Source organism: Tympanuchus pallidicinctus, unplaced genomic scaffold (genome assembly GCF_026119805.1).
Source record: "Tympanuchus pallidicinctus isolate F22 unplaced genomic scaffold, pur_lepc_1.0 scaffold27, whole genome shotgun sequence".
In the NCBI taxonomy this organism is placed as follows: Eukaryota; Metazoa; Chordata; class Aves; order Galliformes; family Phasianidae; genus Tympanuchus; species Tympanuchus pallidicinctus.
The window spans coordinates 1,972,190-1,997,608 of NW_026294744.1; the positions used below are offsets into that span (position 1 = coordinate 1,972,190).

General features: G+C 38.6%; 2 protein-coding genes across 5 annotated transcripts in view; one reads left to right on the forward strand and one right to left on the reverse strand.

Annotated features, from left to right (window-relative positions):
* On the reverse strand, positions 1-12,326 carry KLHL42 (kelch like family member 42). The gene is made up of 3 exons (XM_052690542.1): positions 11,443-12,326; positions 4,159-4,352; positions 1-2,377 (listed from the first exon to the last, which is right to left on the reverse strand). The coding sequence occupies exons 1-3, from the start codon at positions 12,309-12,311 to the stop codon at positions 1,935-1,937; spliced, it is 1,506 nt and encodes a 501-aa protein (XP_052546502.1). The 5' UTR covers positions 12,312-12,326; the 3' UTR covers positions 1-1,934.
* MANSC4 (MANSC domain containing 4) overlaps positions 11,511-25,419 on the forward strand; it is a 26,286-nt gene continuing 12,377 nt past the window's right edge. The window contains exons 1-4 of one of the 4 annotated variants that reach the window (XM_052690555.1): positions 14,379-14,470; positions 15,901-16,142; positions 16,615-16,720; positions 20,565-20,703. The gene's annotated coding sequence lies outside the window, so the exon portion shown is untranslated. Of the gene's footprint in view, positions 11,609-14,378; positions 14,471-15,900; positions 16,143-16,614; positions 16,721-20,564; positions 20,704-25,419 lie in introns of those variants that run through there. The other 3 variants (XM_052690556.1, XM_052690554.1, XM_052690557.1) reach the window with 3 other exon arrangements.

Here is a 25,419-nt window from a genome sequence, read left to right on the forward strand (position 1 = left end):
AACAGTGCTTATATTTATTGTAAAACACTTATAAAAGTTAAAAACAAATCACTTAAGAATTTTAGGAAAGTCACCCTATTTCTTCATTGTAGAAAAGCCATTGTTTGGTCTGATGCAACTGTCATAACACAGCAGCCGCTCAGTGCATGAAGTTTTCAAAGGAATGAAAACTAACAAATAGACAAAGGCTAAAACTCGTGAAATTCATGCATACAGATGAATGGCAGACACTATCTGGGGCTTAAGCATAACATGCTCTGCCAGACTGCAAAAATACCACCCAGAAGGTTAATTCTGGATATTCAAAGTACCTTGGTTAGTGTCCACACTAGACAAACAGAGTTTCCTGGAATTTTCTATTTGGGTTGCTATACATGATCAGAAGCATCAAAGTTACGCACCTAAGCACAAAATGTGTGAGAGATAGTTGTCTGATAGTTCTTTTAGCTTCAATTTATTTCAAGACCATGGAAAAGATGGGAGTTAAAAGAACCTTGGGGGAACCATTGCAGTCTTTTCCTTCTCTGCACAATAGGCATCCATTTTCAAAAGTCAATTCAGATTCTTGAATTTCAAAAGCGGGAAAAAATATCTCCCCTTGAACATATTCAAGTGAATAACATATCATCATTTTGAGAAAGAGCTGGCACAAAATCAACATCAGTGCAATCTGTTCAATATATGCCTAATCCGGTTCTCTCTTTCCCAAAGGCTGCAGTTGTGAAACCTTCCCGTGATAACAACCAAGGCCTTCAGGAGGAAGGCTCCAAAAAGAGAAGAGTCTCAAGCAATACGTAGAATCTAGGAAACACAAATGAGAATCTACGGCGACTATTCCCTTATGTTCTTTGGAGAAACTAACAAACTTCAGGTAGCAAACTGGTTTTATCTATCAGGCTACTGGTAAAACAAGAAAGTCAACATCCACATACACCTGTTAGAGCTGGTGTCATAAGGAAGTTGTTTACAAAATGAACCCTGACCATCAAGTGATTCAGTCTCCTCTTTTGCCCTAGGTGACTGTTATCAAGCAGTAAGTGCCTGCTGCAGATTCACCGCAGTGTGTACTCATGTATATCTTCCTACAACGCAGCTTGCTGCTAACACCTGTTTCTTTGTTTCTATAATTTGATTTTTAACATTCAGCACTGCAGAAAACAGGATAACTAAAACTGAATATCTTCTGAAAGATGAGCAAACTCCTTCATTTGAATTTGCAGACTTTTTACCTTTGTCATAATGGCAACCATAAATTCTGCTAACTGCCATTAAAGCAATGTCTAAAATCCAGATAGAAACTTCAGTCTCCAGGTAATTCTTCCCAGTCCCTCGTGAAGCATTTTATGAAAAAAAAAACTCAGGGGATGTTTCTTGGTGATATCTACTTGCTGGAACCCTTGAAACTCTCACTTGTGACTGTAGAAGAGAGAATAACATGAGAGTGTAAGCAATTTTTAACATTATGCGTTCAATAGAACACAGTTTGTGTAAAAATTGTATTTTAAAAAAATTCCTTTTTTGATTTCTCTTATATACAGTATTTTACATAGCATTTATTTTATTTAATGATAGTCACTTTCACCATGTGTACTCTCTCTTCTGCGTTGTCTATAATGATGGAGAATAAAATGAGAATAACCAGTTTTGCCTTTGGAACTATATCCTTCATTAGTTACCAACATAAAAATTTATGTTTAAGTGAAATTTAAATACAAAATAAAAGAAAATTAAACTGAAACCTTAGAACCATTTCTAGAGCTATTGCTCTTAATAACGGATTTCGAAACTTTTTAAGAGAAGAATCTGTATTTTATACCTATGTTATGCAATCACATAGGTATTACATTCTGAAACTGGAATTACACAGAAGGAGTAATATGTCTTCTGAGAATGATTAATGAGCTGCAAAGAAAAACCTGATGCCATTACACATCTCACACATCAGGCAAATACATAGAACAGATCAGTATGTTCTGTCCAAAGGCTGGAAAGCGTCTCAGTGACTCCCAGCTGTCTGTAAATATATTGTACTTCAGAAAAACACGGTGCTCCAAGCTCGTAGATAAAGTAATATCCCTACTCAATATATAAACTCCATCATTGTGTAGAGTGCAAGTCAAGTTAAGACCCGACTTTGATGCGTTCTCTTTGAGGTAGAGCCATTCTTTGGTAGCAGTGTTATAAGACTGCACAGTTAACACATCTTCACTTTGGCTGGACTTTTGGTTTGGTGCAAGTTCATGAATACAACCTCCTACTAGATAGATTGTTTCTTCAACAGAGACCATCTGTTGTTTCCGAACATGGACATCACAGAGTTCAAAGTTGGTCCAAGAATCAGAAGTAGGACAGTATTGCAAGATGTTCATATTCCTATCTGAAACAGAGGAGAGAGATTTACAAATAAATAAATGGCAATTATGGAGGAGTATTCTTTCCATTCATGAAGTGAGTCTTTGTCCCTAGTGATAAAGCTAGGACATTTTATTCTACCATAGCAGGAAAAATTCAGCTGCTGCTGTCCTATTGAATGATGCAAATGATCTGGTAAAGTACACTTTAGCAGCATAAATCCTAGCTATTACCTAATAATTGTGATTTTGCCTCTGATTGACATGCAAGATATTTTTAATGAAAAGGTAAATTGAACAACACTCTGCTTGGTGATCACAGATAAATCAAATTATCATAATAATTGTATGCTTCATTAATAGCTGTCAAGTGGTGATTTATCATACAAGCTGAACTTTGCATTTCAATCCACAAATCAAAGTTTTAGGGAATAACATCCATAAAGCCAGCTATATTCCATCAAGAGGCATGGATAACCTAAGGGCTCATTTTCAGTACCTCATAAAGAGAGAAATGCACTAGGTCAAACTCACTTAGAGACCAGGAAATCCATGCAACAGTACCAAATGAAAGTAGAGAGAGAAGCTGAAGTCCTATCTCTGCTTCAGCTACAACTCATTGGATGTGTTTGCAACACTGTTATCCTGCAAAATTGTCACACTACCTCTCTGATTTTACTGCCGGGTAGTCCAGGGCAGCATCCTCATTGAAGGCTTCACTAAATTAACAAAGAATGTGCATGAGCTTTTAGCTAGTAAATTCAGTTTCAACCTCCAGAGACCAGAACTTAAATACAAACCCAAGTGACAAGTGGTAACAGGCTTGCAGACTCCAGTTTGGTTTTTCAATAAAATCAGCTCTGTATTACAAGCTATTCTGCACAGTGACCTCCAGACGAACTCCAAAGTGGAACAGCAGATGGTGACACACTAACAAGTTATGTAAGAGCACAGGTATAGATAGCCATAAATATAACTGTCATAAATGAAGTTCATGAGCAGCATGGCTTTGCAGGTGCTGCTACAGCATTTTCTTGCACTGTAATGACCTTTGGTCATTGCTTATTACTCATCTTCCTGTACACTTAATCCACATTAAATAAAGAAAAAAATAGGAAACATATTAACAGTGCTATATAAAAATGCTGATCAAAAATCCACATATAAATGATCTTTGCCTATAAACAATGAATAATTCCCTGACTCACTAGGGTGGCAAAAAAAATCCCAACATTCCTGGAAACATTAAGTTCCCATGTCTTTCCACAGCAGTAAACTTCTGAGGAAAAAACGGGATGCTACTATTTGACACAAGGCACATGAAATGGAACTCTGTGATGTAGCCCTCATTTACTCAATACAAAGCCCAAGTTTTTTTTATATGCACAAGAAAACAAAAACAAAAAATGAAATGCTATATGAACTATAACAAATATTTAGAAGTCTATATTGTTTATATTGCGCTTGCATATTTTTCCACAAAGGTCTACCTGTTGAGAACTTTCTTTCTACTATATGACCAAAATCTAAGAGGAGAAGGACTAAGCTGCATTCTGCAGTACCGACTGGTCTATTTTATCAAAGAGCAGAGTTGCATGTTCGAATAGCAGTTAGTCATATGGGAAATTACAGACAGCTATCTGGTTTTCAAGTACCTATGTTTGGCATGCAGAATTACAGCTCCTAGGTACAGACTGTGAAAAAACCCACAACCTGATGCCAGTACAACAGAACTAATTTTTTTTATTTCATTTCACGGGTTTGTTTCATGACACCAGTTGAAAATAATAATAAAAAAGCTTTCTACCTCGTGTGGTGTATCCTCCAATAACGTAAATCTTGCCCTTGCACTCGCAAGCTGAGAATTCTGCAAGAGGATTTGGCATGGATGCTACAAAACTCCACCAGTCATTTTCTGGGTTATAGCACTCCACATTGGAAAGGGATTGACCGCCAATGGCATAGAGCTTTCCATTTACAGCCAACAGCTTAAAATTTGACCTGAAAGACAAAGATCGCAGCACTGAAATAGGTTAAACAAATGTACAGAAAAACAGAAGAAAGAAACTTCTTCCCAATCAGGCTCCAACACATTTATCATCACATTGTATCAATTAATATTTTACAGAATCTGAAGTGTCCAGTGCATGTTCAAAATTCTGTAATTACACTTTAATTTTTCAGGACAGCAAACAGTGGCATTTTGATATAAATGATGCTGATGCTGAGACTAATTAATATTTTATTTTGGATTTCAGTCTATGGCAGTTTGAGCTGAAAATGTTTCATTAACTAACCTGTTCGGTAGATGACTCATTTTTAATACTGAAGTACATTTTACTGAAGTACCTTTAGCACAGACAAATATATTATGTATACAAACACAGTCAAGAAGATATTTCAGTTAAAATTACAGAAATATCAAACAGGACTGTCAAGTGTAGGAATGCATACACATTCTGTTATACAGTCTCTTTAATAACCTTAACAAATAGAAATGTAATGTGGCAAACACTGAATTGCATCCTGCACTAGAGAAAAAAGAGAAACTCCTGTACCTCATTTAGCATTAATTTAGACTGCTAAAGACACTCTCCATCCCAATGAAGGAAGATGTATCTGTAAATTAATGTTCCATTCATAGCTGAACAAAATACACTGCACTTCATAGATGATGATCTGTTTTTATTTCTTATTCTACTTAATTAGGTTGTTATATTTTATCCATAACAAAGGGTAACTGCCCAGTTACTGAAGTGCAAGAAGCCTTATATCTCACAGTTTTAAGTCAATACAGAAATAAGTAGTCTGTGGATAGCAGAATGCAAGCATGTAGGATCTGAAGTTCAATCTGTCCCTTTTGGCTGTGGAAGATGGTCTCATAAAGTCTTTCTTCAGAAACAGTCCTGCTCACAAATCTATGCCATCATCTAAGCAAGGTTATTCCTTCTGTACTGCCCATCTCAAGCCAAATCCACGAGATTTTACCACACAGTATCCTGATTAACTAAGTGCATGAAAGTCATTGGTGTGCAACAGATTAACACAAAAACAAATGGGGAACTGCATTATATCTGCAAATCTGTGGTGCTTTAGCACTGCACTGGCCTGCTGAGCTGTAAAGTAAATTTCATTCCCCATGAATCCAAGATTAAAAACTTACCACCAAGCAGTTTTGCAGGGTTTTATCTGGACAAAACAAACCTCCAGCTGCAGACTGTTCTGCAACTTCTTTTCATTAAATGTATTCAGGAAAAAAAAAAAAAAAAATTGTTTCCAGATGGAATCATTCTGTTCCTGTCATCCTGAGAAAGCTCTGAAAACTAAAAAGCTTCTTTGAAGGAATTAATTGCCCTTGTTTTTGTTTTTTTTTTTTTTTTTATGGTGATCAATTGTGGGCACAAAATGAGGATAATCATTTCAAAAACATAATTATTTTTAAAGTAATCTATCTCCTGTAAGACTTATGATGGAGAAAAAAAGTCCATAAACTAGCAGAGACAAAAAAGAACAAACAAACCACCACCACCACAAACAACCCAAACCATAGTAAAACTTCATTTTCCAAACATCCTTTAAAATCAACATTAGAAAGTCTGCAACTTTGTGTCCATGATGGAGATGGTACAGGGTTTTTGGCTTACAAAATGATTTCGTACACACAGAGATGGTGTTTCATTATTAAAATTTTCAAGTAACATTTAATATCCTAATTGCTGCAAAAGTAATGCCTCCTGTTTATTTCTGTAGAACTGCAATAGATACAAAGAGAACAATAATACTATTTGACAGAGCAAATTCTCAGCTACTGAACACCTTCTTTCAACATGGTTACCACCACTAACTATGCACTCTCCAGCAACGAAAAGGAGCATGCATGCTGCACGTATATGGATTTTTATCCACACCAACAGAAGTGACACACTGTTGCTGTTACCACTGCTGAAACACACCACTCACCACCTCACTATGCTTACATCCATTGTTTGGTCTCCATACGTTCAGCAACCCTCAATGGATGTCAATTTAGGTGCCATTTTTTCCTGTGTGGAGGAATTCAGTTTCACACCTCTGTTTCATAGGCACTTCCATGCCAGATGCCATTTTGTCAAACTGTTTCGTTGCTGCCATCTGTCACACGGCAACAAAATTTAATGGCCTATCAACAGGATGGTTCAACTTGTACTGCCATACCACCAGCATCCACCTCAGATGCTGTGGACTAACGTAACAAAATATGAGACATTACTTTCAGAGTAGCACTTGTACATGCTATAACTTCTAGAAGATAAGACGTGAAAAACAGGTGTCCAAATACATAAGAATTCAGGTTTCCTAATTGACACTCGCTTCTCTGGTAAGTCAATAATTTTAACTCCTGCTCGAGTGATTCAACCACTTCCAACATTCATTAAAATGGATGACAATCAGTGCAAGTATCTCAGATTTATGGGATATGTTACTCAAAAGCTGCAACAAGTACCTATTAGCATGCTTTACATGAATGTTTGGACAACAGCCCAATACATTATGAAAAACAACTCCCATTCACCTTTCCTTGCCAGTAACAGCAGGTGTTTTTATGGAGAGAGAATATTAAGAAATACTTTGTGTGTTTTTACACTCTCAATGTGGTGGAGAAGCTGGAAACAACAACAACAAACATGGAGCCAGCTCTCTCCACTCACTTATGTGAGTTACCTAAACTCAGGAACATGAAATACTCTCCAGTGATTATCCCTTCTTGTCGGGACATGGCTACGTCTTCTAAAGATGTTCATTTCCTCTTGAAAGTTGTCCCAGGAACACAATCAAGAGCAGGTTCTACAGCAGTTCAAATTACAACTTTTTTCATTCATTGAAAGAAGTGCAGAGTGCTTCATGCAGGAAGGAAAAAGAATCTAATGTACAAGGACCAAACAGTCAGAATGCATAACTTTCCAAACATTTTGTGAAAAGTGTAGGTTGCTCAGGATTGCATTAACAACCATATAACCTGTCTATAAGAGACCACTGGCTATGAAGAAGAGAGCAAGTCCTATTTTGTTCACTGACAGTGACCTTACTCATTTAGTATATAAAAAGTTAGCTTAGAAATTTGAGAGGATTTTCTGATCAGGGAGGTAGCTAAGTATGGAAATAAGTTACTTCCAAAGCACTTAGCATTTATTGCATGAACTATTCTTTATACATCCTTTATATGACTGCAGAACACACTGCTTCCATACTTGAGCTTTGGAAGCACGGATGATATATTTGTGATAGATGTGACATGTATATTTTTTACCTGAAAATTTTTGAAAAAAACTATTTTCACCCCCAGCAAAGTGCAATTTTAAAGAGGAAAAAAAATTATTTAAAAAAAAAAAAAAACACAAAAAAAAGAAAGAGGAAGTCTCCTAACCCATTACCAATCCCTAGGAACATTCTCTCTTGCATTCCTGTAAGAGTCCCCAGAGTGGCAGCAGTTCAGGCAGAGAAGGCTCACAAAAACCATATTCAAAGTGCACGTATATAATCTCAGCCAGGGGCTTAAAAGGGTCTTCCAAGACTAGAAGATTTATCTGCCATGAGAGTGCTGAAAGAAAATAAACATGAAATACACAGCTGTGACTGGAACATGCAGTAGAAATCCTGTATTATTTCTACATGGCCAATTTAAGCTGCTAGCATAAGAAAGAAAAAAAAAGAAAAAAAAAAGAGTATGGAAAGGTACTGAAATACATGACTTGAACCTCAAATTTCCTTATTACCTTCCTATCCCCAAAGACCCCAAGTAGTCTTAGGCAACCTTTACATGAAGTTTCTTCCTCAAAGAAGTCCATGTAGTTCTCTGAAGACACTATTCCAAGCACAGCAACACCTCTAGAATGAAAAAAAAATTAGAGATCTAGAAACTATGATCTGTTAGGGATTAGTTATGGCTGGCATCAGACTTAGCCTCAGATGATGAGAAATTCCTGGCTCAGACACCAGCTCCCTATGAACCTGGGCAAATTATTTTATCCAATTTTTGTACGTAAAAAAAGGACATATTTTCTCAAATTTACATGGGCATTGCAGGAATAATATATGGGAGCTACCTATTATAAATGAATTTAAAATGATTGTAGTAAAATCTCTATGCCTAGAAAGAACTAAAAGCTATAACACAAACCAGAGTATTCAGCATATATCTGACAGTTTTTTTCTATTTAGAGGTAAGTTGGGTATATTTCACCTATGCGTGCATAATGCATAATGAATCTCAACATCCTCAGTTTCTACATTATAATAAAACAAATAGTTAAAGAGTTAAATAGTTAAAGTTAAATTTTAGGATTCACAAGTTCCTTGAAGGCAAAATACTTGATTCAAATGAAATAAACACAGTTATATCCATAACTATATCCGTAACTCTTATTCTTCTCATTCTTCTCTTAAAGCCAACACATGGTTCCAGTCACAAAGGCCAAATCTAAATACTGCTAAAATGCTGTCTGAAGTCAAACCCACTTCAGTGAGAAGTAGAACTTTCTCTCAAGGTTTGTAAAAGACACACCCACAATATGTAATTGTATCAGCTGACATCAACTAACTTGGTAGACAGGCAAACAAGCCAGTTACCTAAGCAGTATACTAGGCAACTGCTCTGCTTGTTTTTACTGCAGCACAACAAACTAAAAATGCAATACGAAGCAAACTACATCTCATCTAATCAGTAGATTGGAATCAGTGCTGCTCCTGTTGAATGTAAACACTGAGTACAAAAATTCCTTTCCCCTTCTTATCTCCCATAGCACAAGCCATCCTTTTTTGGATTTTGGCCACAAGCTGCTCAGCTAGTCAATCTGGTAGTTTCAGAGAGATTAAATGTTAGGTTAGAGAAGCTAAAAAAAGAAAAAAAAGACTTCAGGGTTGAGACTCCACAAAGATGTTGAAGTTAACAACTTTTATGATGGGATTAGTAGAGTTTCCATGAAAGATTTCCCCTACTCTTTATTCATGAAGCTACATCCTCATTAGCTGCCATCCAGCCTAGAAGGCAATATGATGTTTGCCCCTTTCAGCCTGCAATTGCTACACTGAAATGTAAGACTGGTGACTATTTCAAAAAATCTATTTGCATGCTCCTTTTCCGACATAAATTGCCAACATGAAATCCCACGCTGAGTAACACCTGCCAGGTGTTGTGGGCTTAAAGATTGTTGGCAAGGTAGTGCAGATGAAAATATTAATAAAAGGAGAAATCAATCATTTATTTCTTTCATATAATGACTACATATCCTAGAAAAAATGGGAAAGTGTGAAAGCAAAAGTCTCATCTAGAATTTGAACAGTCAGGTAATAAAGTGAAAAAAAAAAAAAAAAAAAAAAAAAAAAGGGCCTTTAACAATACATTTTTAAAACCCCTCTCATTTGCCATGCTGCAGAGTTATTTCACATAGTAACACCTACCTTGTTATGGACACCATGCAAACCAATACCAAAATTCATAATTTGATCAAAACAGGGCTTCTACAGGAGGCACTGATTGGTTTGATCTGTCAGTCTTTTCTACTGAGTCTAACGTGGTTTCTGCAATTTTGGCAGGCAATGCTGTATAGACCAGGCCTACCAAAACAGCTCAGTCCCCAAAGGTGCCTCCAGAGATTACCAACAGACTGCAAGAAATACGCACACAGAAAGAGCTGTTCACAGTGTTTAAAAGCTAAACACCTCATAGCAGTTATTTGTACAGTGTCTTTCCAACAAACCAGACACACTCTATGTTCCCAATCAATTCCAGTGACTGACCAGGTAGGCAAAATTTCAGTGAATTTCTCATAATGATAAAAACAGGCAGTGAAAGAAGCTTGAAGTAGAAAATTGGTCATTTTAGGTCAAACCTCTGTTTTTGAGGCATTTTAGCATGCAAGCTCAACTGGAAGAGAGATTACAGATTTACTACACTAATTCAAAGCATTTATGCCAATGGTTGGGGTCTCTGGCTGCTACTTCAATTTGCTGGACAGAAAAGAATTTTCATTCTTAAGCAAATTCTAGACTCCCTACTTACTTCAGCTCTGATTCTGATACAGAAGAAAAAAAAAAATTAAACACTTTTTTCTAAAATGAAATACCTAGAAAATTTATTTATGATATTTTGTTTCAATGAAGTAAAAGCCTGTATTTTGATGACTCTTCAACACGACTAAGGCTGAGCAGCCACAGCCTTTCCTGGGGAGAAGGACTCTTCTTGGGTCTTCATCAACACTAGCTTCCTAAACAAGTTTCTGAATAGCAACTTCATCAGAAACATTAAAAGAAAAATAAATAAATAAATCAAGATGCTGAATGTTTACTAGGTCCAAATAGTCTCATAAATTGAGAAATTTCTGACTATCTTCCTGCCATTTTTTTCTGGTAAACACTTCACAACAATGCAGACCTACGAAACACTGGGATTTTTATAAAAGTACAAACTAACAGCAATCTTTTTCAGCAATCCCTAGCTCTAATGGACTGAACACCTCTATTATGAGTAGTAAAACTTCTTACCACGTAGAGTACTGAAGCTAAAATTTACAAAAAAACAATAGATTTTTCTTTTGTGTTGTTTTGTTATCTTAAATGGAATTTCAACTACCAGTACTGATGGCTGTTTAGAGAGACCGGAGCTCCTAGAACACTAGGATTTAAAGGAAAAATGGGAATCCACCATTACTTTACACAGAGGTGAAAGTGACCACATATGGCAGATGGCCACATCTCAGTACTCAGCTGATGCCTAATCCCCATTTCCCCACAGCTGTGGCTTCAATCACCTGCATTTGCTCACAGTCCCATTCTCCTCACTCTTCCTATAGCAGCTCCCTGTGCCAGATTCTAGGGTCACCAAGAAGTAGAGGCTGCCAAGCTGTGCCACAGCTGGGGGGCTGCTGCCAGCAAAGCCAAAGCCTTTAGACTGCCATGCTACTGCCAAACCCTTCAGTCCTTCCCATCACACGGTGCAAGAGACAGCTCTGAATCACTACTTGTAAGGTTGCGTCTGTCCAACTCCAGGTGACTCAGCAGTCTCTGTTTTGAAAACAGATAGGGACGCATGTGCACACCAGGGTGCAGAGGTTACCTCTTCTGGTTCATTGAAGCCAGCTGACTCCACTCATTTAGGCAAGGGTTGTAACAATGGGCAGCTGAGATTTCCTGACTGGTGGTGATCCGGTACCCCCCAATGATGAAGAGATAGTTGTCCAGCATGGCCGACCCGTAGCCTCGCACATTCACCAGATCTGGAGGTAGGTTGTTGGCCAGGGGTAGCCACTGCTCTGCTTCCTCGTTGTACCTCAGCATGGACCACGGGGCCTCTGGCTGTGGGTGACAGCCTGGGGACAGGCCCAGGGATGAGGTACCCATGAAGTCCCCAATGGCCACCAGAGTGGCAGTGCCTCTCATCCGCCTCTCCTTCAGGTGCTGTTGGAGAGCGTGAGGCAGATGGAGGTGGGTATCGGGCCTGCGCAGCACCTGGTGGTAATGGGAAGCCATGAAGTCCAAACAGGCATCGTGCAGGTCCTGCAGGCCATAGACCTGGGCCAAGTGGTGTAGCTCCAGACAGTTGCCCAGTCGCACCTGGGAGAGCAGCAAGCGCAGCAGGGGAGTGACCTGCAGATAGGAGGCGGCCTCCACCAGCTCCTCTAGCAGAGGGGGCTCCTCCTCACCCTCCTGCTCCAACCAGGCCAGGCAGGAAGTGTTGATGAAGTCCAGCACCAGCTCGAGTCCTAGCGCGCTCAGCCCTCCGCGCAACAGCTGCTCTTCCTGGCCCTGCCCTGCCTCCCGCATACCCGAACGGTACAGGGCTCGGAAATAGTCGCTCTGTTCGATCAGCTTCCTCTTGCACACCGGGTAGCACTTGTCCCCCAACCGGATCTGAACCACTTCCTCCCCGCCGCCGACTCCTTCCCCCTCCTCTTCCTCCATTCGCTGTCGCTCCGCAAGGGACATCGCGACCCCCTAAACCCAACCCGGCCGCTGCCGGCCCCAGCCGGCTCCACCTCTGCCCCAGGGATCGCTGCCGGGTAGGAGGAGCTGAGCCGGCAAAAAAAAAAAAAAAAAAAAAAAAAAAAAAAAAAAAAAAAAAAAAAAAGCCCTAAAAAGGGAACGCCGCTGTGCTCAGCCGCCTTGCTCCACCCCCGTGAGTCGGCTGCTGGCCCTCTGGGAGCCCGCTGCAGGGTGGGGAGCAGCTGCTCACCTCCTCCTCATACTGCCTGAATTGGGCCGGTCGCGCTGCCCCAACCCGCTGCCATAAATGTCCCTGTGGTGAAGCTCTACAGCGGGGGGAATGTTCTGGAACGTGGGATGAAATGCGTGTGACCCTGAACAGCTAAGGGGTGGTGGCAGCGCGATTCGCTGCTGTTCTGCGTAACAAACACAACGAAAAGAAACATCTTTCACTTCTAGTTCCAGGATTTAGTAACTCTTACTGTGCTCCTCTTGTACAGGTACCAGCTCCTCTTTTGGGGTATAGAGACACTGTAGCCTTTTCTGCTATTCTGTCTTTTCTATTTAAGCTAAGTTCCAGGAGTAGGAAATACGAGTTAGTCACCAGAATCATCCCCAGGCACAGCCCTGATCTTGTTTGAATAAGTAACCAAGGAGTTAATAGCTGAGCATCTAGCTTCATGTTTAAAGTGGCTGCTCTGGTGCTGGCCTTATTGCATGCATGAAGCGCAACGGAAGTGGTTGTTTTTTCTTTTTCTTTTTTAAACTTCTGAAACAGGTGATGCTGTAATAAGTACTCTTACATAATGACAATTAATATAAAATGCGCAACAAAAAGGCTTTAACAATCTATTCTCCTATTTATATACATATATATACATATATATAATTTTCATTCTATGCATTTCTAGTCTATAGAGTTGTTTTTTTCCTTTCAGCATTAATGTGACTTATCTCCAGTTACTGCAGATTGTGTAGATCTCAGGTAAATCCTTTCTTGCTCTGCTCATTTCCTCTTGTTAATAGAACTCTTCAGAATGTCTGGGTTTGGTTTGGTTGATTGTTTGCTTGTTGTTTTTTCATTTGTTTTAGAAAAACAGTTGTTTGCTTTTTAGAATTTCCTCTGAGAAATGATCCTCTCTCACTTTTTTTTTCTTCAGCTACTTTATCCTAGTCCATACAGATGATATCAATGCCAAGATCAAGGTTAAAGGTGTTATTTTCTGCCAACTTTCACAAAAGCATGTATGTGTTGAAGTAGGGTAGATTTCTCTTCATTTTTATTTTCCATCTCAGTTCACAAGCAAGATGATGCAAGTGCTTTAAATGGCCTGTTTTGTGGTATGAAATCCTTTCAGTCCCAAAGCAGTTTCAGCAGTTTCAGTGATATCATTCACAACAAGCTGAGGTTCCTACTTCTTCAGAAGAAATCCAATCTGTACATCCTATTGCACTATAATTCCCAGAGCCAGACATTTCAAGTCATTGTAATGGTTAACATCCTACATGTAAACAGAGAGCTCATGCCTGTTAAGGCCATTAAGATTCCCTCTGGAATACAGTGTGATTGCCAACATGGTGGTATGTTTGCCATCTTTAGACATCTGGTTTGGAATCTCATATGTTTGATGTACTGGCAAGTTAGCTACTAATTGGTGAGTGATTTTTTCCATGTAGTGAGTTATGATAAGTTCTGTTCCCTTTAAGTAAGAACACCAGCACCTAGATAGTATATTTCTGCTGCTGCCTTAGTGTCTTCCTGTGTGCTTTCACCTGTCACTCTGCTAGGGATTTCAAGCTCACCTTCCATGAGGTTTTTATTAGACAGCATCGATTCTGTAATGTACTAATAGATGTGAGTACTTTCTTCCCACCACTTCTGAGAGTGCTGACTTCTGTAGGTCTCATTGTAGGAGTTGCCATATGCACAATGAGACAGCAGCACTCCTTACTAAGTAGCCACTTGTGCAGAAAGCCTATATCTGTTTCCTCAATCTATGGTTTTTCCTAGACTGATTCTCAGCTACCTATGTTTTTATCCATGCTTTAGGACTCGGCAACTCTGTTAAGTAGAGCACACTGACATGGTAGATCTTCTGCTCTCTTACTATATTAATCTGCGTGCTGTGTTTACGTGGTGCTAATGCTGCAGTTGTATCAAGGTAATGACTGCCTTTTTGTTCCGCATTTGTACACGTAATTTGATCTGTCTCCCAGTCCACAGCTATACTGTAGTATATATATGTATATATATATATATATACACCTATACCTTTAGGTATATATATATATACCATATATACTATAATGTAGTATATTGTATATACTACAATATATATATATACCTATACATATATATATATATACCTGTACCTATAGGTATATATGGTATATATAGGTGATATATATCCTGCTATACTGGAGTCAAAGAAAAGGTCTTGCTGTTTCTCTAGCAGTCATCTTAGCTGATCTTAAGAGAGTAAGCAACGTATTTTTCACAGCTGAAAATGGAAATCTCTAGTGCTAGAACTACAAAGTCAAAATCTGTAGGCAGTTATAAAAACAGGCGTGATCTTTGAAGCAAATATGAAAGACTATCTGTATCTCTAACAAGTTGAAGCATAGAACAACATGAAAACAAGTTTGGTAGATATTAAACAAGTGTGTGTAAAAAGAACATGACCCAAAGAACAAGACATTTACACAGCGAGGAAGACAAGTGTAATTATGCTTAGCTTTTCAATGCCAAACGTTAGGATTTGAGCTTCTGGAGTGAAATCTTGAAGCTTGTTCTAGATGCTTCAGGTCTCCATCTACAGTGTCTGTGAGACAAATTAATTTTAAAAAAAAAAAAAAAAAATGCTCGTGTGCCAGTAAATAAAAAAGGAAGTTACCAGTAATGGTCAGTAAAGGGCTCTCACCCTTGAGATGGCCATTTCTGCTTGGCGTTCACAAGCTAGATATATCTGCTTGTGTGCAGTACCTAAGCTATTCTCTTTACTTAATGCCTAAATTGTTTCCAGGACTGAAAAAAAGATCACTCTTTTCTATTGGAAAGACTCAGAAATGGAAAAATCTCTTTTACACAGCAGCCTTTGTAACAGACCATTCAACCATGATATGGGAAAACTAAGCTTCTGATCCCAACTGTGCCTGGGCAAACACTCTTCTAGTTCTCTGTCTTTGCTAGCATAGCAAAAATAAGGAAAGACAGTCAGGAGGAACTGCTGCTGCTACAAACCAAAACAAAGTAAAGGTAGAGATAACAGAGAAGTGGTACTTGTGCGTGGCTCCCTGCTTTAATCCCTCACAGAGAGCATGGATGCACAGAACAGCTATAAGGCTGGTGCATGCCTTCTGTGTGTGCTAAGACTGAAGCCTGATTAAACTTTAGGGTCACTTTAGGTATTTAACACCACTACAATTTACTTAGTAAGCTATGGTCACTTTATTTTATCTCAGCAAACCACTTGATGATTTTCTGTGGCAAGCTGGATAGGTCTCCAGTCTTTTTTCCTATGATATCTCTACAAAGTACCAGCAACCGAAGTATCAGTCAGAGAATCAGATTGACAAATGCTTTTCTTCACAGGAAACTTGGTTTACATATACATGAAATACAGACTGAGATGATGGACATGGTGAGAGTCCCTCTCCATTCTGCATTTGTGAGGTGCCATCTGGTGAATTGCATCCAGGTTTGGGGACACCAGCACAGGAGAAGATGTGGATCTTTTGGAGAGGTTCCAGTGTAAGGCCATGAAGATAATCAGAGGACTGGAATACCTCTCCTATGAAGACAGGCTGAGGGAGCTGGGCTTGTTCAAGAAGGCTGTAGGGAGGCCTTATTATAGCTTTCCAATATTTAAAAGGGAGATTATAAAAGGGAAGGAATTCAACTTTTTGCGTGGGTAGATAGTGATTGAACAAGGGAGAATGGTTTTAAACTAAAGAAGGGATTAGATGTCATGGGGAAATTTTTTTTTACAGAGTGGGTGGTGCTTACACAGGCTGCCCAGAGAGACTGTGGATGCCCTATCTATGGAGGTGTTCAAGGCCAGTCTGGAGGCAGCCTTGGTCAATTGGAATTGGTACTTGATATAGAGGTTAGCAACCTTGCCTGTGGCAGGGGGCAATTGGAACCTGATGGTCCTTGAGGTCCCTTCTAACCCAAACCATTCTATGATTCTGTGACCCTATGATTTCTTTGTGAGTCTAGCCCAAGACTGCATAAAAAGTCTGCAGCAGTAGAGAACTGCATTGTTTTGTGTATGTTTTAAGCAAACCTTATCTTGATTTAATACAGAGACACTGGGTGATACATGGGAATTAATAAGAAGCATCAAGCTGATTGTTTTAAGGACCGGACATGAAGAGGGCAAAAAAAAAAAAAAAACCCAAAAAACAACAAGGTAAACTCTGAATTCCTTTCACCATGTCAGTCTGAAATGTGAGCGGGAAAATCAGGGGTTGTTTAAAATATTAACGCTATAATATAAAGTGCCACATTCTTCCCTCTAGATGCCAGGGAATTGTACTGTACTGCCAGGGAACTGTATATTGAAAAATAGTAAATTACTCAAGAAAGGAATTAGTCTTTGGAAACAACTCACTAGCTGTTGCCATTATTTAGTATTTTCCTTGTTACAAGATACAAAGTAAGTATCTGTGGAACATAGGAAATATCCTGCACTATTTCAGCATTAAAAATGTCAGTGTTTTAAATTATATTTGCATTTCTAAGAAAACCTGACTGGAGCATAATTATGCTTTAACTGAAATCTTTATCATTTGTGAAGAATGAGCTGCTGCAGCATCTGATGCATGGACTCAGATGTGAACGATCCAAATCGTTTATTACAATTTCTCACATCATTTATGTACCTTCACAAGTTTTCTTTTTCTAGCTTTCCCATCCACCCTACAACTTTCCCATCCATCTTCACATGTCAACAGAGCATTCTGCAAAACAGTCTTCAACCGTTCACGCAAGCGCTTATCCAATCAGAGCCGTGAGACATTCTTTCTTCTTCTAGAAGTGTCCGTGGTTCTCATGATGTTTATTTTGCTCCATTGCTTCTGCTCTGAACAGTTTTTCTTGTATTCCCACAAACTGCTAACCAAAGGCTTTTTTTTTTTTTCTCCTCTCCATATTTGTAGCCAAACAAAGCATTTCTTAGTACTTCTTATACAATTCCATTAACAATATTATTAAGGAAAAAAAAAACACCAAACACTCATTTTTAATTTCACATTTTGATTTTATTCCCTATTCTTTTGTTTAATTTTTTTCTGCACTGAATGTACAATTTAGTATTTATTGATTGTAACACAAATGTTTTATAATGGTATTGAAAAAATGTTTGCATGATATTTTTGGAATCAAATTTAATGAATGATTAAGACTAGACTGTATGTCACAGGCAACAGAGGCTGTTCTAATTGTTTGTGTACTGTTGTTTTACGTGGATTGTGGTAAGTTTCAGCCACCAGACAACAGAATCGAGGTGGGAATGTGTAAATAGTTAAAATGCTATTTAGTTGCTTTGAACAAATTCATTGGGCATGCCTAGGCCAGAATTTTCTTGCATAACTTTGTCTAGAGGAGAGTAAAGTGGTAGCTGTTAAAACATCACACACATTTCTATCCTCACATAAACAGATGGAACCAAGTTTTAGTACAAAACAAGTGGGTTAGGTGAACAGTATTCTGCATGGAAAGTTTTCACTATGCATCCAGCAGTATGAATTTTTTCACAATATTGAAACTCCATCTATTTTGCTTAGCTCTCTGTTCTGTCATAAATAAATGTTCATCATACATTGGAAAGTTTGCTAAACATTGTGCCCTTTTGTCATAAACCTGGCTCAAGTTTATATGTAAGCTAGTAGATTTATATTTGTATAAACTAATCTGTCTAAGCCTTATGTTACTCTTTGTTTGAACACAAGGACTCCAGCTTTCATATTGAAGCTTTGCCAGAATTATTTTGAGGCTAAGTTCTGAGAGAATCTTAGGGCCTGGCAGCCCCTTGGAAACTATGTTTAAAATATGTTGGTGTTTTTTTTTCCACAATCTCTCAAGGATAGAAAATGTAAAGGTTTACCTCTTTTTACCAGAGAAGAAATACAGAGAAATGTGTTTATAATCAGAGTCTTGGATCCAACTATCCCAAAATTTGGAGAAAATTCAATTTATTAAGAAGTCAGTATATTGTTCCAAACCAAAATCTGACTGCTAAAAGTTGTTTTTAACAGAAGTTATCTCAAGAAATCTAGGGTTTATTTGTTTGTTTACTTAAAACACTTCACAGATATGTTTTGATTTCAAGGAAATTTGAAAGAAGAAAGTGAACACAGTTTTTTCCAGTAGTGTCAGAGATATTTTGCATTTACATTTGTTTCAAAGTATTATATTTCATCATTTCATGATACATCTACAACTTCTGGACTGTAAGAGTCGCAGTGATATATTCTGACATTATCGAAATATTCAGGCTTAGGTAAAATTTTTATCTTTTCACTTCTGTAGTAAAATAAAAAACACATGTATGTACTTAAGTCAAATGAGATGAAGATTTCAGTCTTGCATCTTGGCTGCAATTGTCCACTTTCAGCTGCTCTATCAGTCTATAACACAAATGGATTAAGTCAGGCATGTCCAATCTGCAGGCTGTGTGCAGCATCACACAACTCACTATGCATCCCACCCTCTGTCCTGCACCATAATGGCTGTGTCTCTGCCACACCAAGCAACCCAGCCAGCCCCTAAGCACTAATCAAACATTAGCTTTTATTGCTGTGCAACAGATGGCAGCCAAGGGGCAGTCTGACAAAATGACATCTGACATGGGTATGAGGCAAAGCTGTAGAAATGAACTCCTCTATGCCAAAAAAAATTGCACCCACTGATGTTTATCAATACTTGCTGAATATATATATAGACACCAAATAGTGGATAGCAACACAGTGAGGCAGTGGGTAGTGCATTTCAGCAGTGGAGACAGCAATAATCGGTCACCTCTGCTGATAGATTTTTACAAGCAGAGTATGCCGCCTTTTGTTCATCACTGGCCAAAACACATAGTTAATGGTGGTGACTATGTTGGAAAATAGCATTGTGTAGATGTGAGTTTTCTTTATCAAACAATGTGACTGTGCTCTTTGTGTCTGTTGTCATTTCTGTGGAAATAAGTAGGAGATATTACTTCTTAAGCGACCTATGTAAATGCAGCCCAAGACAATTCCTCTTCAATTAATGCAGCCCAGGCAAGACTAAAGGTTGGACATACATGATTTAAGCTAATGTGTTTGACTTCAGCTGCAGTAGAGAATATATATATACTGGTTTCTAGCAGTGGTCAGTTCCTAAGTGTGAAAGAGGCTGGGTCTGTGTTTGCAAGAATAATTTTCTACGTATTTTCTACACTGTGTATCAACATGGCAGCATCAAGGAGTGATTCTTGGCTACATACAGGCATTAAGAGCATCTCTTGCTTCTCTCCCATAACCTTCTACAGAGAAGGCACAGACATGAGGCCCACCTGTTCTCTGTTGTCTAGTCTGCATCTACACAATGGATGCATCCATCTCTCATGCACCTCTGGTTTAACCAGCACTGACAGAGCAGAAAATGGGAAACTTTCCAAGAAAAGACCTAGTGCTGGTTGGGAAAGAGCAAGGTGCAACACTTTCTATCATAGCACTTCAAGCAGAAAAAAAGTGTAATGCCACAAAGCCACAAGGACACATCTACTGTTCATCTGTTCCCTCTAAGCAGCCAGAGGGCAATTGTGAACAAAGCCAAACTATTTGTGCTCTATAATTTAAGATTGGCTGACCTGACTACAGAATCAAAGCCTTGGCATTTTAGATCACTTTCAGGAACACTTCCCTGAACCATAGAGATCTTCTTTTTTGGTCTTTACATATTCCAAGTACTAGAAACATATATTCCATATAAGCTAAATAAAAAAGCATATATATATTTGAAACTACAGGTGGAAAAGTTGTCTTTTATATAAATCTGGCAAAAAAAGAGTTAATGTCTGATGAATCCTTTGTACTAGTAAGCTTTTGGATTGTGCCACTATTCCTGCCAGCTCAGGTGGAACACTTCAGGTGCTGTTTCTGTTTATAACAAGAAATATCATTCTTCTCCTTTGTGCCAGGTACACTTGTATCTCTTTTACTGAAAGACCTGCAAATGCATCTGTATTCTTACAGAAAACAGGTAAATGACGGTTTGTTTTCCAGGAAGAAATTTGAGAAGAATGGTGAAAAGAATTACAAATAGCATGATATCTGGCTTGATACCGGAGAATCCTTACTAACAGCAAAAGTCTCTTGATCCCTCCTTTCAGAGCACATGGAACAGTCGGTTACTAGTTTGCAGGTAAGATTCAGATATCTACTTCTTACAAAAAGTTTTAACTAAATTTCAGTATCAAATATGCATTTTCCATCCAAAAGTCAAAGTGAAATTTTGGGTAAGGTGGCAGAAGACTTCAAGCTTTAACAGAAAATACTTTTCAGTTTTGAAAGAAAGTTGTCTACGTAATTTATCTATTTATTTCAATATCTTTATTCATTAAACAAGTGCAGCTGTTCCTGCTCTCATAATTTAGTCAGAAACAGAGAAAGGAGAAAGAGTTTTGAGTAATGAGGTAGAAAATAGCTGCTTAGTTGAAGCAGGCAGTGGAACAGGATAAAAATGGGAAGGTACTGAGAAAGACTAGCAACATGTCTATTGCCAAGCAGTGGCAAACTAAATATAGATACAAAATATATTGCAGATATATAAATCTATACACAACTTGACTGGTTACCAAATCTCAATCTTGAAAACAACATAGTTAAACTCAAGGAGTACTCTCACTTAACCGTGTTCGGTGACTGCATCAAAGGCAACAGCAGATATTTGAGTATTTGCTCCTTTAATCAAAATGTGATGCCAGATGAAGACTGAAATATGATTAGATGTTCAGGCATGTTTCACATCCAGCGTTACACTTTATCCTGTCTAGACACAGCATCATTGAAACTGAAGAAATCGTATGATATTCCAAGTCCTTCTAACTGAAATAGGGCACAAGGCTAGTCTTTAATTAATTATCTTTTCCTAAAAAGGAGGAAGTATATCTACATATATAATTTGCAAGGCATCACACTTATATAAAAGCAGATGATGAGTCATCACAATATTTAGTAACCATAAATACATACACCATTACTGTTAAAGTTACCTATTATATCAAATTTTTTGTCATACAAGTAGTCTAATTCAGTTCAGTGAACTAAAGACATATTCAGCTTTACCCAGTAAAAATGCTTCTTTACTATGAGTTTAATCTTTATGTTCTACATTTCCCCATATTATTCAGAAATGTATTATTCAGAAACTCTTCTCTTCTTCGAGAAGAGTTGGAGCAAAGAAAGCAGTCAAGAATGAATATTACTGTATATCAGTCTTACAGACAAAATTCATACTAAATGCTGGAGGTAAAACCACAATACAAGCATATTTTCAAAAAAGTGTGTCTCATTTCAAGTGGCGCGCTGGAATATTTGGAAAGCTTAAACCAAAATGTATCTCAGAAAAATACATTCAGTGATGCTTGTGACAAAGGCAGATGCTTACAATCACCTCTTTGCATTTCACTGACTGCAAAAAAGTATATTGAAACCTGTTCAAGGTTTTAAATAATGATGTTCAGGCAGAGATAAAAACAAAAATAATGCACAACAGACTACAGATAAATAAATCACAACAACAAGTGAAATAACAGAAATGCCAACAGCTCATTTTAAGACAGATGCCTAAATAATTACTTGCTTAGGCTCCTTTTAACGATTTAATGAATGCTCTCACAATAGACATAGTCTGTATGAGAACATTATAATATGAAGGCTTCTCAGAATGTAATGTCTTCCATTTTACTGTGTTAGTCCACAACATCGGAGATGGATGTTGGTGTATGACAGTAGAGGCTAAACCTTCCCACCAATATTCAGTTACACATTGTTGCCATGCAACAGATGGCAGCAAAGCAGCAGTCGGACAAAATGATGTCTGGTATGGAAGTGCCTATGAAAACAAAGGTGTGGAACGGAATTGCTCTATGTGGAAAAATGGCACCCACTGGTATTTATTGATGCTTGCTGAATGTTTATCGAGACCAAACAGTTGATGTGAACACAGTGAGGTGGTTTGTGGTGCTTTCAGCAGTAGTGACAGTGACAGCGGGTCACCTCTGCTGGTAGATGGATGCAGATGGTTACAAGCACAGTATGCTGGCTCTTGTTCGTTGCTGGTGAAAATGCATAGTTAATGACTACACTGCAAGACAGTGTTCTGTAGCTGAAAATTTGCTGAACCAGTGTTACTGTGCTCTCTGTATTTGTCATAGTTTCCATAGAAATAAATAGGTGGCATTATTTTTGGGGTGCCCTACATATACATTATAATCATAGCCAGTATTTTAGCTGAAGAAATAAATCCTTTGATCTTGCTATTTGATCAACAGGAGTTAACCTGTGCTGAGCTCCTTACCTTTTAAGGAGCTCTGTAAAGAATAAAACTCTGTACGTGCTGTCTCATTTCCAAAATGGGGGATCTGTTTTGCAAAACAAATGCTAGCAGTAATGCCTAAAGAATTAAAATGACCTTGAAACTCTCTATGCATCTCACAGGACAATGCTAATCTTGAAGAAAAAAATTCCTGTCTAAAACACTGTTGTCTGTTTCACACATGATCTTTATGGTAGAAAACTTGTGCCTAATTCTGTCAGCACTTCTATGTGAGTGTATGTGAACACGTGTATTGTAGCATTTTAAATCCTTTCTGTATGTTATGTTATGTTGCACACAGCAGTGGGAACCAAAGATCAGATTGCATCCTTTTAAGAAACAGTATGCACAGGAGTTTCAGGTTTCAGATCAGGTGCTTGAAAAGTTGCCTTCCTATATGCCATCTGTAGTTTCTTACACTCTCACAGGCTTCTTCCAAGCTTTAACATAAGCAGAAAAATTACAGAATCACACTGAATCACAGAATTGTAGGAGCTGGAAGATTCTATCTAGAGATTGCCTATTCCAACTTCCCTGCTAAAGCAAGTTCCCTACAGCAGGTTACACAAGAAAGTATCCAGGTGGGCTTTGAAGATCTTCAGGAAAGGAGTCTCCACAACATCTCTGGGCAGCTCGTTGCAGTGCTCAGTCACACTCAAAGTAAGGAAGTTTCTCCTCATGTTCATATGGAACCTCCTGTGTTCTAGTTTGTGCCTGCTGCTCCTTGTCCTGCTGCTGGGCACCATTGAAAAGATCTTGGGTCCATCCTCTTGACACCTGCCCTTTGGATATCAATAAACATGGATAAGATTCCCATCTCAGTCTTCTCTTAATCAGTTACCTGCTATTATGAAACCTTCTTGAAGTCATCCATCACAAAACTGCTTGTTTTTGACATAGTCTCTTATCAATTAAGTTTGAACCACCTGATTAATATAAACAAGCAATAAATAAATACTTTTAGAAGTCAGTATTTCCTAGAATACAGTCCAGTAAGCTGGAGTTTTATCCTGCATTTTTAGTTACTATAAACATGTTATATGTTACATGTTATTTTGACAGTGCAAACCATTCAGTATTCTTAAATATGTGAAAGATTAAAGGCAGGACTGCAATTACTTCTCTAGTCTGCAGACAAATGTAGAGGATGATTTGGGAAACTGCAGACCAGTCAGCCTCTCCTCTGTCCCTAGAAAGATGATGGAATTTGCTCTGGATACTATCCTCAAACAATTGGAAAAGAAGGAGGTTTTCAGGAGTATGGATTCAACAGGGGGAAATCATGCTTGAGCAACCTGGTAGCCTTCTCTGATGTCTTGGCTGCCTGAATAGATGGGGAGAGAGCAGTGGATGTTGTGTACTTTGACTTCAGCAAGACATTTGACACTGTCTCCCACAGTATCCTTGTAATGAAGTTTAGAAAGTACAGGATAGATGAGTGAACAGTGAGATAGGTTGAGGATTAGCTGACTGGAAGAGTTCATAGAGTTGTGATCAGTGGCATAAAGTCTAGCTGGAGTCCTGTAACTAATGGGTCCTGTAACTGACCCTAGGGGTCAGTGCTGGGTCCAGTTTTGTTTGTCAGTGATCAGGATGATGGAATAGAGCCTACCCTCAGCAGTTTGCTGGTTATATGAAGCTGGAAGGAGTGGCTGACGTTCCAGAAGGCTGTGCTGTCATTCAGCAGGACCTAGACAGATTGAAGATTTGGGTGGAGAGGAAAATCATGAGGTTCAACAAAAGCAAGAGTCCTACACCTGAGGAGAAATAACTATAGGTTAATGAACTGTCAGCTGATGAGTAGCTCTGCAGAGAAGGACCTGGTGGATAACAGGTTAGCCACAAGCCATTCATGGCCTTGTAGCCAAGAAGTCCAATTTTATTCTGGGTTGCATTAAAAAGAGTAAGTTGAACAGGTTGAAGGAGGTGCTCCCCCTCTACCTCTGCCATGATGAGGCCAGATCTGGAATACTATGTCAGGTTCTGGGCTCCCCAGTTCTAAAAATACAGGTATCTCCTAGAGAGTCCAGTGGATAGTGACAAAGATGTTAAGGGGCTTGAAGCATCTCCTATTTGAGGAAAGGCTGAAAACCTGCATTTGTTCAACTTAAAGACTGAGAAGGAATACGACCAGTGCTTATAAATATCTACAGTGCAGGAGTCAATTGCACAAGTCCAGACTCTTTTTAGTGGTGTATAGTAATAGGACAAGAAGCAATGCCCAAAAGCTGGAACACAGAAAGTTCCACGCAAATATATAGAAGAACTTCTTTACAGTGAGGATGACAGAGCACTGGAACAGGTCACCCAGAGAGGTTGTGGAGTCTCCTTCTTTGGAGATATTCAAGACCTTCTGGGCACCTACCTGTGTGACCTACTATAGGAAACCTCCTTTAGCAGAGTATTGGACTTGATAATCTTCTGACCTCTGTAATTCTGTGATTCTGTAGGTTACAGCCTTCTCTAGACATAGTTATCTATTGCTAGATCCTTGCAAATAAAATCATTCCACTTTTACAACAGAAGTAGAGTGGAGAAGAA

Coding starts and splice junctions, on each gene's coding strand:
- KLHL42 (XM_052690542.1), bottom strand. CDS start 12,311: ATGTCCCTTGCGGAGCGACAGCGAATGGAGGAAGAGGAGGGGGAAGGA. Junction 4,353..11,442: donor GCTTCAATGAACCAGAAGAG/GTAACCTCTGCA, acceptor TTTGTCTTTCAG/GTCAAATTTTAAGCTGTTGG. Junction 2,378..4,158: donor TGGAGGATACACCACACGAG/GTAGAAAGCTTT, acceptor CCTCTGTTTCAG/ATAGGAATATGAACATCTTG.